The 16,404-nt window shown below is 41.7% G+C and overlaps 1 protein-coding gene across 1 annotated transcript in view; it reads left to right on the forward strand.

Annotated features, from left to right (window-relative positions):
- The window catches only part of HACD2 (3-hydroxyacyl-CoA dehydratase 2), an 82,311-nt gene that overhangs the window by 62,805 nt on the left and 3,102 nt on the right, over positions 1-16,404 (forward strand). The window contains exons 5-6 of the mRNA XM_036447531.2: positions 8,578-8,699; positions 11,007-11,185. Of these exons, the coding sequence (XP_036303424.1) occupies positions 8,578-8,699; positions 11,007-11,185 (301 nt within the window). The remainder of the gene's footprint in view (positions 1-8,577; positions 8,700-11,006; positions 11,186-16,404) is intronic.

Consider the following 16,404-nt stretch of genomic DNA (forward strand, 5'->3'; position numbering starts at 1 on the left):
TTTTTATCATACTTAAAGAATAATTAGCCGGGAGTTATTATTTTAGTCATTATTATTATCTTCATCTAAAGCGTTTATTAAACATTGGATTTTGCCTTATAACTAAGCTAACCCCTCTTCAGAGCGATTTTATAGACCTTCCCTCGGTATTTTTACAGTCTACGACAGTACTAATGTTGATACAAATTGAGTGAGGGTCAGCATTAAATAAATTATTCCTTCTCAAGTTACTTTCTCTTAATGTGCTCTTATATATATGTTTTGTTTTCAGTGTTCTAATGTTTGTTTGTGTGATTACATAACACACCTTTTCCAAGAGATTCGGAGGCTTTGTATCAAAAACAACATATCTAGAAACAAGATCATAGTTATATTTGCCCACAGAGCAAATGCTTGTACCTAAATGATTTTTGTGAAATAATTTCGAATTTACAGAAAAATTGCCAGAACAGTACAAAAAACTCTCATATTCCCTTCACTCAGGTTCCCCAACTGTTGACATTTTGCTGCATTTGTCCTGTGGCCTACTGTTCTATATTTATGCACCCATTATCATTCGTCTTTTCCTAAACCTTGAGAGCAAGATGTACTTGATGTCCTGTCACTCCTAACTACTCAAGTACATGAAGTATCTCCTGTGCCCCAGATATTATGCCGAGGACTGGGGGAAAGGAGAGCAAGGTTGCTGTGGTTTCCCTGCCACAAGCATATTGCATTTGTTGTCAGGTCTCTTCAGACCCATCTCCCTGGAGAGTCAGTCTCTCTCTCTCCCTCCCTCCCTCCCTCCCTCCCTCCCCCCCTCCCTCCCTCCCTTCCTCCCATGTCCTTGACAGTTTTAAAGAGTAAAGGCCTTCATTTCTTTAGTGACCCTCACCTAGATCCATCCAGTGTTCCCTCATAACTAGTCCAAGCCATGCATTCTTGGCAGGAGCACCACAGAAACGGTGCCACACTCATCTTAGGGCAGTACGTGAGATGGCAGTGCCATGACTGCCCAGCCTACCCTTGGTGATGTTGACCCTGATCGCCTGGTTGTGTATGCCAGCTTTTTCCATCTTCAAGTCATCATTTTCCTCTTTTTGTTGATTTGTATTTTGTGGGACTCCTGCCTATATATGATGGTTACCAAATGGTGGTTCTTTATTTCTGCCATATTTTTTACATGTATTAGTTGGCATGCTGCTATAAGGAATCGCTTCCCTTTTCTCCTATTTGTTTATTTTTATTTATATCAATTTAAATTCATTAATTTTTATATGATCCAGTGGATTATCATTTACTTTGATGCTAAAATTGTTTGTGATTTGGCCATTGGGAGGCCTTTTTTTTGTCCTTTTGACTTGTCTCCATCATTTCTTGAGCATTTCCTTACTTTCTGACAAAAAAGACTTTCGGACCCACTGTATTTCCTCTGCCCCAGCCCTGGAATCAGTCATTTTGTCAGGGAGCCTGGTTTCTTTTAGTTGAGGATGGTATTTAGACTTGATGTAATCTAAAGGCCAAGAAGCAACGAGGATAGTATTTAGGAACCAATACTTGGGTAGTTGAGATGCTACTGGAATAGTATGCTTCTTGTCCTTTTAAGCAAGAAAGCTAGGATATACATATGTGCATATGTGTACATATAAATACATACATATATGCCTATTAGACAGACATATGTACTCATATACATTACATATAAAAGTACGTGTGTGTTGTGTTTAAGAGCTGAAGGCCAAGAAGACAAGTCAGAACTATTCAGGTTTCAGGGCACAACCTGGGTTCAAACTTCTATAAGCCTTACTTTTCTCATCTGTAAGATATGAATTCAGTGAGACAAATAAAATCCTAGTCATATGGTAAGAGTTTGGTAACTATTAGATATAATTATTTTTAATGCTGTTGTCACTATAATTAGTAAAAATAATTCATTTAAAAACAATAATTAAATTAGGCAACGGCCTTGAATAAACATTTATCAAAAGATGATGTACAAATGACCAGTAAACACATGAAAAAATACTCAACATCACTAATCATTAGGGAAGTGTGTATGAAAACTACAATGCCTCTTCATTCTCATTAGCATGTCTCTGTCAAAAAAAAGTAAAATAAGTTTTGGTGAAGATGTGAAGAGAATAGAACCCTTGTTACTGTTGGTAGGAATGTAAAGTGGTGCAGCCACAATGGAAGACAGCTTGGCTGTTCCTCAAAAAGTTAAACATTGTCAAATGATATAGGAATTCCATTCCTTGGTATACACCCAGAAAAATTGAAAACAGTTATTGAAACAGATATTTGTACATCATATTTATAACAGCATTATTCACAATAGCCAAAAGATAGAAGTACTCAAATGCCCATCAGATAGACTGATAAGCAAAAATGGGATTTTATACAATGGAATATTACTCGGCCTTAAAAAGAAAGGGAATTCTGATACAGCCTGAAACATGAATGGACATTGAAACCATTATGCTAAGTGAAGTAAGCCAGACACAGAAACACGCATATTGTATGATCCCACTTAAATGAGATAACTAGAATAAGTAAGTTTTTAAAGATTTAAAGTAGCCCAGCTGGTGCGGCTCAGTGGTTGAGCATCCACATGCCTAGATTGTGGGCTCAATCCCCAGTAAGGGGTGAAGCAGCCAATCAAGGATTCTCTCATCATTGATGTTTCTATCTCTCTTCTTTGAAATCAATAAAAATATACCTAAATTAAAATTTAAAAAAAGACAAAGTAGAATAGTGTTATCAGAGGCTAGAGGGAGAGAGAAGTGGAGATTTTACTTAATGGGTGTGTTTTGTTTAGGATAATGAAAAAGTTTTGGAAATGGATAGGGGTGATGGTTGCACAGTACGGTGAATGGTGAATGTACTTAATGCCACCTAATTATACACTTAAAATGGTTAAAATGGTAAATTTTATGTTATATATATTTTACCACAAACAAGAAAAAGGTTAATGAGATGTTAAGATAATATACATGAAAAACTTGCCTATACGTGTTTCTAAGTACTTCCTGTCTTCATAGTGTCCACTGGTTATAGATAGATTGCTCTCTCCCCACCCTCCCACTCTGGCAGTACACACACACACACTCCCCCAAAGGAAGGCTGAATAATGATATTTGTGGAAGTTAACAGGAAGCAAAGTTGGGGGGTCAAATTGACCTGTGGACCAAATCTAGCCTACAATTTGTAATGGTTTTCACTTTTTTAAAGGAGTAAAAAACAACCAAGAAACCTCGACAAAGATTGCATGTGACACAAAACCTAAAATATACGTGTGGCCCTTTGCAGGAAAAATTTGCTGACACCTGGTCAGGAACATTGCTGTGGACTGAATTGTGTCTCCTTAAGTTTATATGTGGACTTCGGTTCAAATATGCACATTGAAAGCATTATGCCGAGTGAAATAAGCCAGACATAGAAGCATGCACTTTGAGCCCCAAAGTGATGGTATTTGGAGATGGGCCTTTGGGAGGTTTAGATCAGGTCCTGGGCATTAGTTCCCCCATAAGAGGGACCCTAGAGAGCTTCCTCCCTCTCTCCTGCATGTGAGAACACAGTGATGAGCAGCCTGCTGACATCGGGGAGAGGGTTCTCACCGGGAACCACGTGCACTGACACCCTGATCTTGGACTTTGAGCCTCTAAACCTAAGGAAATGATTGCTGTTATTTAAGCCATCCAGTCTGTGTGTTTTATTATGGCAGCTATAACAGACGAAGGTAACCACACTCCTCACACTTTTGCCAAGAACATGCTCTTGTCCTCGCAGCTTTGATTTTACCAGAATCTCTTCACACGTGAAAGGGGTATTGAGAAGAAGAAGAAAGAAACTCACCATAAAGCATGGTCAGGGGATTTTTATTTTTATTTTTTGCAATAACCAGAGTGATAAGCAGCAGGTTCCAAAATGCCAAGAAGAATAGAGTTCCTACAGTAGTGATTTTCTTATGTGGCACCATCTGTTTTTCTTCTAATGTAATAAAAATGACAGCTTTTCTTGTACTGATACTCCCTGAGCCTTTTAAAGTCAAACATATGATGTTGTTTGTGTGTAAAGGTTTTTCTCTTGCATTCATTTGTTTCTCCAGCTTGAATTTTATGTAAACTCCCTTGGCTAAATTATACACGCCACCCACACCCAACGCCTCCTCCCTCGCTGGAGAGCAGCGGACGGAAACCTGTCGCCTGCAGCCTGAGGGTCCAGCATGCAGCTCACTACCAGGCCCAGGAAGGTTTCCTGCCGGCAGGGCTGCCTGTGCCCACTCCCCCACTGGGCCATGCTATGGGCACGTATCTTTGAAACATGGCTTCTACAAGACATTATTGGCAAACCTAGTCTAAACCTGTCTCCCTCTTTTCCTTGGATGCCCCATCCACTCCCAAGTTCAAACCACTGCTAAATCCTCTTCCCCCTTTTCCTTTAAAAGGCTATTGCATGCATTTAAAGTAAGCACCATATTCTTTTAAAAAATCAACAACTCAATGGAGGTATAATTTACATACCACAAAGTTTGCCCATTTGAAGCTACAATTTAATGCCTTTTAGTAAATTCACAAAGTTTATAACCATCACCAAAATCCAGTCTTAGAATATTTCCTTCACCACACTATGACCCCTCATGCCCTTCAAAAGTTATCTCCATTCCCACTCCCAGCCCAAGCCAGTCTTCATCTGCTGTCTGTAGATTTCTCTTTTCTGGCCATTTTATATACATGAAGTTATACTAAGGGCAGTTGTTTGCATTTGGCTGTTTTCACCCAGCATCATGCTTTCAAGGTCCACCTGTGTTATAGCAGGTGTCCCAGTTTCTTTCCTCTGTGGTGCTGAATCGGATTCCACTGTGGATGTGCATCGCATTTTGTTTATCCAGTCAACGGTTGTGGACATTTGGGTTGTTTTACTTTTCAGCTAATATATAAGTAATGCTACTGTGAACATTTAAGTGCAAATCTTTGTGTGGACATATTAAACCTCTTATTCTGGATTAGAGGCCCAGTGCACGAAATTCGTGCACATTTTGGGGGGTGTCCCTCAGCCCAGCCTGCACCCTCTCCATCCTGGGACCCCCTCAAGGAATGTCCGACTGCCTGTTTAGGCCTTAAACTGGCAGTTGGACATCCCTCTCACAATCCAGGACTGCTGGCTCCCATCTGCTCGCCTGCCTGCCTTTCTGATTGCCCCTAACCGCTTCTGCCTGCTAACCTGATCACCCCCTAACCACTTCCCTGCCAGCCTGATTGCTCCTAACTGCCCTCCCCTGAAGGCCTGGTCACCCCTAGCTGCCCTTCCCTGCAGGGCTGGTCCCCCACCCCCCAAACTGCTCTCTCCTATAGGCCTGGATCCCCCCCCCCCCCCCAACTGCCCTTCCCTGCAGGTCTGGTCGCCCCAAACTGCCCTCCCTTGCTGGCCTGATTGCCCACAACTGCCCTTCCTTACAGGCCTGGTCACCCCCAACTTCCCTCTGCCACCTGGTGGTCACCCCTAACTGCCCTCCCCTGCAGGCTTGATTGCCCCCAATTGCCCTCCCCTGCTTCCCTGATCACCCACAACTTCCCTCCCCTGCTGTCCATCTTGTGTCCACATGAGGGCAGCCATCTTGTGTGTCGGAGTGATGGTCAATTTGCATATTACTCTTTTATTAGATAGGATAATTAATAAAATATGTTTCTAGATCTTAATTAAAAAATCAGCTGAGTTTGATGTTTTTTACAATCCTCCTGCTTTGTCCCTCAAAATCCCTCCAAAGGTAAACTGCCTGTTTTTACTTCAGTAAGACTATCAGTTGACTCTTTTTCTCTGGTAATTGGCCCTTGATAGAAAGGAGGCTCCCCACTTGTTAGAAAGTGTCCCCAACTCCTGCTTTCTAAAAAAGAAAGAAAATACAAGGTATCATTCAAGTTAAAGAGCATTGATTCAGTATGTTCCCTGTGTCGGGGGCTGAGGAAATTAGTTGAGATGCGACCAGGATCCCGATACCTTACTGTCAGGAATCTAACCATGACCTCCTAGCTCATAGGCCTACACTCAACCCCTGAGCCATGCTGGTTGGGTATCTTATTCTTTTAACTCATTACATTCTGCCCTGTTTTGTGTTAATGGGCAATTATCTGCAAATTAGGTAAGGTTCATCTCTGACTTTACCCAAGTCCTCCTTTTTTAAAATTCCTTATCAAAGAACATATTTTTAAATTGATTTTAAAGAGAGAGGAAAGAGGAGGGGGAGAGAGAGAGACAGACATTGATCTGTTGTCTCCTGCATGTGTCCTGGCTGGGGATTGAACCCAAAACCTGGGTATGTGCTCTGACCAAGAACTAAACCCACCATCTTTTGGTGTAGGTGATGATGCTTCAACCAACTGAACATTCCGGCCAGGGCCCAAGTCTCTCCTAATAACAGTGTTGCACTTGCCATTGATCTGAGGATGTCATTAATGCAAAATGGTCATTTCCCCCATCTTCATATTTTTAAAATTATGGCATGGTCTCTATAGGTGGACTCTGGGAGCAAACTGCTTTCACACGTAGCCTGGGTCTGAGTATGTTACAGTTGTTTTGATTCAAGACTAACTGGGAAGGGGGGAATGGACAATAGGAGGTGTCAATCAAATAACCACTAGGCGGGATCAGAGTAGGAGGTTTCAGGGGTTTCGTTTGTTACCTATCTACTTGAAGGCCACTAAGACTACACAGAAACTGATGTTGGTTATCAAATACAGGGAACTGAGTCTTAAAATTACCTGATTAAGATTGAATTTATTTGCTTTACAAATATTTGTTGAGCTCCTACTTGTGAAAAGCACAAAGTGCTTTTGGGAATCAAAAGATGAATAAAACACACTCCCAGCTTTCAAGACATTTGCAGTGCAGAATATTATTACCCAAAGATGTTTGAGCAAGGCTTGAGCCCAAAGCTATAAAACATACCTTCTTAAGATGAGGAGGATTACAAAGTACATCAAAAAGCAAAGTGTGCTCTGAGAGCATTTTAGTATAGAGGGGTGTTAAAGCAGGGATTTGGGGACAGACTGAAAAATGAAAGCTCTAGAGGCGTTAGCCTTTACTTTACTTTGGCCAGTAAGAGAGCACCAGGGAAACAAAAAGCACTCTTGCTCTTGCTCTTGCCAATATAAAATTTTATCATTTTTAGAGAATGGTAACTGCAGCTTTGAGATTCTTTGTCAGGGCAATTTAGTTAATAGGTATGTAAATGACTGCTTATTTCATTGTGTGGGTGGATCACTCCATGTACACTTTCTGAGGAAGAATAAAGTGCTGAAAACTATTAACATTGCACATACAAAGCAAGAGTTAAGATTAGCATGCCATACCTCTGTTGTGTTAAATGCTAGGAGTAAGACATGATCCATCTTATAATTAAAATGGGTTCAGTTTACTCAGTGGAATTTCTTCTTCACATTCAACTCTGAACTGCCCTTTTTGGATGCAAGAAAATGTAAGTGAATTGCAGTGGGAGCTTGTTTCTTAAGACTGGTTTTCAAGCACTAAGGATCCTGGTAAACCTAGCAGGGGTGGGTGGGAAGGTGTTGAAAGTTCAAACCACAGAAATAGATTATCATGTAAGATTTGCAGTCTGAGGCATCTAGTGAGAACATCTCTTTAAAAAAGAAAAGAAAAACACCTAAGGAGCTCTTTTAGAAATTTATTGTTTTTTCTGCATGAAAACAACTTCATAGGAGTTAGGAATCCCAAAGCTCGTCTGGCCTTAGCTACTTCTGTGATCAGCATGGAAGCTTCTTTAATTCTTGAGTTAAATGGGGAAGAAGTCACCGGTGCGAGAGAATAAATGGGCCTTGTCTCGTGGATGGTCTCCAGCTCTTCTCCCACTTGAATCCATCCTACCCAGTGAATTAGCCTCCTCTTCAGTAGCATCGTTTGCTGCTGTTAACCAAGGATATTTTTTCTCATTGGTTTTTAACGAGAATGGAAGCCGGGGGAGGAGGAGGAGAGAAACATCAATGTGAGAAAGCTATGTTGACTGGTTCGAACCTGCAGCCCAGGCATGTGTCCTTGACTGGAAATCGAGCCCACTGCCCTCCAGTGCATAGGCGGACCCAGCCAGTCTTACTGTCCACGGCTACAATTGTGTTTTAATTACTGTATTACCCCTCCTTGAAATTTCCTTAGGTTCCTCATTGTCTTGCAGATCAAATTAAATTCTTAATGAAATCCAAGTTTTCCACCCTTCTTATCTTCTACCCTTCTTATCGAACCATTCTTGGCTCCCACTTATATCCATTCACATTCTCCTGGTGTTAATTTCTTTTTGTGGGCTACAGGTCATGTAATTCCCAGTCCCTGCATCGCTCACTCATCGGTAAGCTGAGTTCCTCTCACTTGTCTCTTCCCATTGATTTTCTACACAGTTGTCATGGGCATGAGTGCCTTTTTGTGGCAAGCTCTCTGCGCTGTGCTGTGGTCACTGAGGACGGACACCAGGAACTGTGTCCACATGCTGGAACCCCCAGCTCAGTAAAGGGACTGCGGGGAGGGGTGCTGCACATTGTGAGTGCTCTTAGTTATCAAATGTTATTTGCTTTTGTATTTCTTTTCCTCCAGGTACAGAGTGAAGACAGTGTCCTTCTGTTTGTTATTGCCTGGACAATCACAGAAATTATCCGTTACTCCTTTTACACATTCAGTCTATTAAACCACCTGCCTTACCTCATCAAATGGGCCAGGTAAAGAAGTACAGGGAATGAAGACTAACTTTTGAAATGCTCTGTCATTGTAATATTGTCTAAATTCTGCTTATAAGTTTTTTTTAAAAAGTGTATGAGACCGGGGATGGGTAGAAAGCCAGACTGTAGATTTCATCAGGATAAGGAACTCGACTTAATTTTGATTCTAGAAATACTGTTTTAAATTTTTTTTTTATTGAATCAGTTCTTTGCATTTCAATTATTCAATAGTGATTTGATGTACCATCCCTTTTTTGTCTGCATCAAATTTTACTGATGAGTTTCTGCCATTATGATGATTTTTGGACCAAATCCAGTTCTCAATTTTGTCAACAAGCTATGACTCTTAAATTAATTTCTAATTAATAGCAGTTTAGATTAGTATCAGTTTATTTTTGCTTTGATTATTTTTACAGTAATATTCATTATGAGTTGGATAAAAGGCCATCTATTTATCTGAACTAATCCATGAGACGGCTGTAATCAATTCTCTGAATTGAAAAGACTATGGGGAGGATTGACAGCATAAAAGGAGTAAAATTATCCTTGGGGCCTAAATGCCTCCTTTCATGGGAGGAAAAGAGTGGTTCCTAGGCAGTTTATGAGCTGGGTGATTAAATTAGAGGCAGACCAGTTGTTTGTGACATTTCAAGTACGTGCACTTCTTTATTTTCTTCCTTTTTTTTTTCTAGTAAACATTTTTATTAGGAAAAGGGAAGAATGAGAAAAACATGGTTTCTAACCAACCTGGCAGGCATTGTGAAAGCTATAGGGAGCATTCCTGGACCAGGCCTTTGGAGGAGGATTCTTTTGTCCCTGTTTCCCATGGCCTATGGAGAATTCTTCCTTTCCCATCGTCCTCCTTTGCTGAGGCTGGCAGTGGAGAACGTCTTCCTTTCATCACCACAGATTTCTCAGCGCCTGGAAATGCCTGTACCTGGAATTTTGAAGGATAGTTCTCACTGTCAGCCACAAACAGCCAAACACTTTTTATTTTTTAATTATTATAGTTGTTTTACAATATTATGTATGAGTCTCAGGTGTACAACATAGTTATCCGACTATACACCTTACACAGTGATCACTGCAGTAAAATTAGTTATCGGTCACTCTCCAAAGCTATTATAATATTGTTGACTATGTATTCACTATGCTGTACATCACATCCCCATAACTCATTTTATTCCCCTTCACCTTTCCCACTCACCCCCCCCTCCCCTCCCCGCTGGCAACCATCAGTTTGTTTTCTGTGTCTATGAGTCTGTTTTGTTTTGTTTGTTCTGTTTTTAGATTCCACATGGAAGTGAAATCATATGGTATTTGTCCTTCTCTGTCTGACACATCACTTAGCATGATATCCTCTAGGGCCATCCATCACAAATAGCAAGGTTTTATTATTTTTTATGGTTGAGTTATATTTCATTATTATAATCTTTATCAGTGGACACTTAGGTTGCTCCCATATCTTGGCTATTGTAAATAATGCTGCATCAAAGGTCTTTTAAAATCTGAGCTGATGATTTCTTCAGCAATGCTTTTTTTAAAAAAAAATTTATTGTTTAAAGTATTACACATAGTAGTACATATATCTCCTTTTTTCCCTTCATTGTCTTCAGCAATACTTATACCTCAAAATGACCTCCAATTTATATTATAGGACAAACTTCTCTCTAAATTCTCTTTGAAACATAAAGAAATTCTTTTTAAAGTGAAAGAAATTGTGTGGATTCTCCCAGGTGCTATTAATTAGTTTTTTCATGGAAAACTTACATGACAAAAAGTTTGCATAAATTTTTAATTTTTTAAATTAGCATAAATTTCAGTTTTCACAATAGCATGCACAGACCTTTGCGTAATGGTAGCAGTGCACACACATGGAATGCGCTATTTTTTTCTGTCTATAGACCAGACTTGGTGTACATTGTTAAGGATTCCTAGACAAATGCTCCAACACCTTCTCCCACCTCCCTGCACATGCCCCATCCATTCCCAAACCCGTAAGGTAAATTCGATGTAAATATTTGGCATCACTTCAGTTAGTTTAGGGAATTGTTTTTGAAGAGTTGTTTGAATTCTTACTGAACACATTTATTTTATTTTAGAATATTCAGAAACATATCTGCTATAGGCCCTTTTAAAAAAAAAAAAAACTGGCTTGTAAAACCTCATCTTCAACAGTGGATGAACAGGAAAATGTATAAACAGACCAGTACTTTCTAAAACAGCAGTACTGATTAGAATGGTGGGTACATCTTTCTACTAACGCTGGCTTTGAGCCTCAGTAATGAGTATTTTGTTTTGTTTTAGGTACACGCTGTTCATTGTGCTATATCCGATGGGAGTGTCAGGAGAATTGCTCACAATATATGCTGCTTTGCCTTTTGTCAGACAGGCTGGCCTGTACTCCATCAGTTTACCTAACAAATACAATTTCTCCTTTGACTACTATGCATTCCTAATTCTGATAATGATCTCCTACATTCCACGTAAGTAAACAGTTACACATAAATTCATTTATGTGTTAAAAGTTGGCTCTGCAATAGCCAGAGTTAAATGCTTTTGATTGTTTTTACACCATATTTAGGTAAACGTAAATCTGGTTTATTGGGAATTCTCTCTGGTAGTAGTTATAGAAAGAGGACTCCTTCTCAATACAGCTGCCAAAATGCAGCCCTTCTTAGTGTGTGGGTTTGAAACACTGACTTCCAAGATGGTAACTATTGGGGAAAAATATTGACTGGAAAACAAAAAAAGCCATTAAAGCCTTACCTTGACTTTTTCTGTTTCTTAAGAACTGCTTATTATGGTATCGGAAAAACATTGTAAAAAGGTGGGGGTTTTTGCATTTTTACTATATCAAATAGACAGTCTTCATTTTTAAGGAATCATTAGTTAACTGGAAACAAATAGCAAAATATAAACAAGTTAATTGCCCTGCATGTTGCTTGGTGGTTGGCTCTTCGGCCCATGGACCAAGGGGTCTCATATCTGGGTTAAAGATTCATTCCTCAGTCCCAGTTGGGACATGTGGGGGAGGCAGCCAGTCAGCGTCTCTCTCTCTCATATCAACGTTTCTCTCCCATGCCCCCCTCCCCTTCCAATCTTTCTAAAAGCAAGGGGGGAAAATATCCTCTGGTGATGATTAAAAAATAAAATAAAAACATTAATTTATTTTTTTCTATATTTTTTATTTTCCCGTTTAGAAACCAGCACTAAAACCATTTAAACAGAACATAGTGTTCTCTTCAGGATGGCTTCCAGTATTTAACAGTGCCGCTAAAGGCCTAGACTGTGTAATCAGATGTGCCCCCAGCGTACTTGGGAACAGAGGGAAAATGCTGTGTTTGAGGCCTCTGGGAAGTGAGTTCTGTTTGCTGAGGAAGAGTTGTTTGGTCCTTTTCTTGAATTCTGTTGTTCATCGAAATCCTGTGGTTGATTTCCGCATATCCAAAAGACATGTGTTTCTTCTCCGTTAGCTAGTCCTGTAGTCGTTGTGACTGGCTCTTATTTTCGTCTATAAGGTGCTGTCTTCTCCCCTAAATCTTGGGTTAAATTCAGACAGGAGGGTTGGGCTTTTCTTCAGCCTATGGCATTAACTGTTTGACTCATCCTATTATAATATAATAGTCATAAGGACATGTTAGTGTCCCTCTGAGGAAACCTGCATTTCATGCATTGTGAAAAAAACTGCATCATGATTTCATGTGCGCATTTATCTTGGACACAATTCTGCTTCATGACTCACTTCCCACTCCATTAATTATCAGGTCCTTCTCTTGGGTGCTGAAACCATGGTGGCTAACGGCCATCTCTCAGATGTAAAAGGGAGTTGCTTATCAAATAGAAGGTAAATGTGGAAGAGTCTAAAAATTCAAGTAAGAAAAATTAGCTTACAGTTTATCTTTCTAATATTGTTCCCTAAGAGTCATCTGCCAGTCTCCAAAGCAGCAATTCTTAGTTGCAGTTTTGCCATCCTGGAATAATAGGTATTATCCCAGTGAGCAGTCGCCACAAGACTTTTTTAACCCTTTGTACGCCACAAGCATTTACAGACATGGGGATGGCTTCCGTTTTGGACATGTGGCATCACCTGTGGCAGTTAACTGGTTGCATTCAACATGGTTTTCGAGTAAATAGGAAATAGAATCCATTCTGCGTAACCTGGAAAGGGTCAAGGAGGGTCTCGTGCAGTCAAACCAATAACAGAATGCTGCCAGCCTGGCAGAAGTCAGGTTGCTGCAGGGTCTCCGCCTGTCAGAGAGGAGGGCTTCCTCCTGGGCAGCCCGGTCTGCGCTCCACGCTTCTTGTGTGCTCCTGGCCAGCCAGTGCCCAGCCTTTGCCTTCTCTGCTGACCTCATGTCAGCGGCGGGGCCTGGTCTCCCACAGGCAGCCTCCCCATGGACAGCATTCCTGGCTCTGTGGGGCTCCCTCCTCAGCTTTAGCTTGTGAGAGAAGACCTCAGCCAGCTGTCTGCACAGTCTTAACAGGGCTGTTTCTTCGTCTTGCTTCTTTCCCTGTCCCTATTCAGCCTCCTTTTGGTAAGAGAGCTTGGCTTAGTTGAAGTTTATAGTCTTAACTCTTCTAGACAAAGAATAGGGGTTGATTTCTAATAAAGATTAAAAGATTTCTTCCAAATCCCTGACTCCCCTCCCAGCTCAAGATGGCAGCCCAGACCAAATCCTGTGTCTGCCGGCGCCCTGGGCGCCTCAGGTGGGGGCGGGCAGGCAGGCGGTAGCACCGAGGCCAGTTTGTACACTTTGTTCCGGCCAACCGCCCATTTCATCTTTCCAAAGCTTTGTATTTATTAGGAGAAATGCAGAATTAGGAGAGGTTGCTGTTGACATGTGGTCTTTGCCAATTTGGTTTTCTTTCTGCAACTTAACTTTCTTTAATAGGAAGTTTGTGATAGACAGTACATAAGGCAACACCTGCTTTTATGGCCCTGACCTGTTACTGCATTGATGCACATGTCGCCCAGATTGCGGCCCATGAGCCCTGGCCCAGCAGTGCTCTGTGCTGGGAAGCTTGGAGTCCTGTGCACGGTGACCCCCACTGCTGCGTGCAGAGGCAGTGTGTGCAGTGTCTGAGGATGTCCGAGTGCTGTTTACACACACCCCCACCCCATTGGTGAAAACTAGTTATAGAGTGGGGTATGAAAAGGCTGAGAAACTGATGTAGGGTGAAGGCACCAAGAAGCTGGCTGTCCAGTTGTCAATAACTATAACCACAGCTCTGATTTTTTTTAATAGATATTTTATTGATTTTTTACAGAGAGGAAGGGAGAGAGATAGAGAGCTAGAAACATCAATGAAAGAGAAACATTGATGAGCTGCCTCCTGCACATCCCCCACTGGGGATGTGCCTGCAACCAAGGTACATGTCCTTGACCGGAATCGAACCCGGGACCCTTCATTCCACAGGCCAACACTCTATCCACTGAGCCAAACCGGTTTCAGCGACAGCTCTGATTTTTAGAGAAACTGAAAACGAAACTTGCTCCAGATAGCATTTCCAGTTTGAACCTGCAACTGAGTATGTGCCCTTGACCATGAATGAACTTCCACCTTTCAGTCTATGGTCCGACATCCTAACGACAACCAAACTGGTCAGGGCGAGAGAACCCATCTTCTTACAGGAAGGAGGGCACAGTGGCACCCACCAGCCCCTACACCCACCCCAACACACCAACTGTCTCCATTCTGTGTGTCCTGAACTGGAAGAGCAGAAGGTAGAGTTCTAAGTAGTCTATTGTCAGGTTGAGGCTTTCTTAGGGATAGTCTTCATTATAGCCCAACGGAATTAAAAATAGGAGCCATGAATCTGAAATTGTCTTAACCCTAATAGTTGGCTTTAGCCTGAGCATGTGGGTGATTCCGATGGAGACAGTGTCTTCCACATTTTGGTCTCCAGGAAGAGGTCACCGCTAGAACTTTCAGCCCAAGTATCCCCACTCCTTTTTCTTTAGCACTAAGAAACCTCTGGACGGTGTGGAAGAACTCAAGGGCCATATTTGCCCTCTGTTTCTGACATCTGCCTCCTGGGCAGCCTGCAGGCCCTTGCGTACAGGGATGAAGGCATACTAGGCCATCTTGCTCTACCTGCCGCTGAGGGCCTACTGAATGGCTTCTAGCTCACTGTCACCCCTCCCACCCTCTGAACTAGCTGTGAGGCTGTAGCCGCCCTGTACAGGGTGTTGTAATCAAATGCAACCAGAGGAAAAGACCACTACATTTCCCTTTACGAAAGCACTTCTATGGAAATATGACTGGCCACATTTTTAAGTGATTATAATTATTCCTTACGGTTTAATTATATCTTTACTTCCAGTTTTTAGATTATAGAGCTTGTCAAATTTTTTGGCTCTCTTGTACTAAAATACTTCACTGTTGAATTACATGCACAAGCTGGATCTTTTCTGTGAATAACTTCCTGCCTGCAAATAGTGAGTGGAGTGGCTGGCAGCCCTGCTCGGCATCCGCCTCTTATCAGATCTGTGCACATGCCTGCTGCTGCCCTGGAGTACACTTGAAATTTGGGAGGACCATGTGAAACATGGAACCCATTTTAAAAGGAAGAAACTGTCAGAAAGTGTTGGCAATACTAGAAATTACCTCCCCCAAAATACAAGTTACTGTCCAAAAATAGACATTGGAATTGCTGGGAAGGGCAGGAAAGGCAGGATATTGTACACCCAAGACCATCTCCCTGGAGTTTCTTATTTGGTTATTGAATCCTCCAGTTTACAGTAACCTTGAGAAGGCCAGACAGCTTAAAATGGCATTTTCCAAATGTTCTCTCCCCGCATTCCCAAATGTTCCCTAAGTAGGCAGTACCATCCAGTTCATTTAAGAGCCATTACTTTTTAAAGCAATCTATAAATGACCAAGAACAGAATATTCAGTGCCTAAGATACTATCTTTCCATAAAGACATTTCCGCACTCAAATCTCTCTCACTTGTGTTCAGATTAGATGTAGTAGCACTCCTCCCCGCCTCAGCCCGGCCCTTCACAGAACCACCCGGAGCCTGGTCCTGACTGTCGTAATTTGCAGTGAAACCTCAGACAAGTTGCCTCCCTTCTCTGGGCTTGAATTCATCCTCTGAAACATGAGCAATAACTCCCTCACTAGAATTTTCCACCTGTTGTAGTGAAATCGGGGAATGAGTGTAAAGGTAATGAGAGTGTAGAGAATGTAATTTGGTGGCTCTATGGCATCTTGACTGGTAATGGTAGTGACAGTAATGTCTGTCAGTTCAGTCCACACGACCCTTGCTCCTTGGCTAACACAGATAAAGGTAGGTTTCTGCTTTTTTTCTTCTCCTTTCCCAAGTGCACTTTGCCACTCCTTGGCAACTGCTCAATCAAGTAGTCAGAAAGTCAGGAGGACCTTAAGTCCAGGTGCTTTAAATGTTTTTATTTGTTTTAGACTAGGGGTGTCGAACTCAATCAGAGAAGGGGCCAAAATCTAAAATCCAGCCTAAATCGCGGGCCGAATGGTTTACTGAACAGTCATAAACTGTCATTGTGATGGAAACGCAGCGGAGTGCAGTGATGACAGCGCGGTGCGGGCCACATTGCAAGGCCTGGCGGGACGGATTTGGCCCGCGGGCCTTGTGTTTGACACATGTGTTTTAGACAGAGAGGAAGGGAGAGGATTAGAAACATGATGAGAGAGATACATCAATCAGCTGTCTCCTGCATGCCC

This window comes from Pipistrellus kuhlii, unplaced genomic scaffold (assembly GCF_014108245.1).
Source record: "Pipistrellus kuhlii isolate mPipKuh1 unplaced genomic scaffold, mPipKuh1.p scaffold_m20_p_2, whole genome shotgun sequence".
In the NCBI taxonomy this organism is placed as follows: domain Eukaryota; kingdom Metazoa; phylum Chordata; class Mammalia; order Chiroptera; family Vespertilionidae; genus Pipistrellus; species Pipistrellus kuhlii.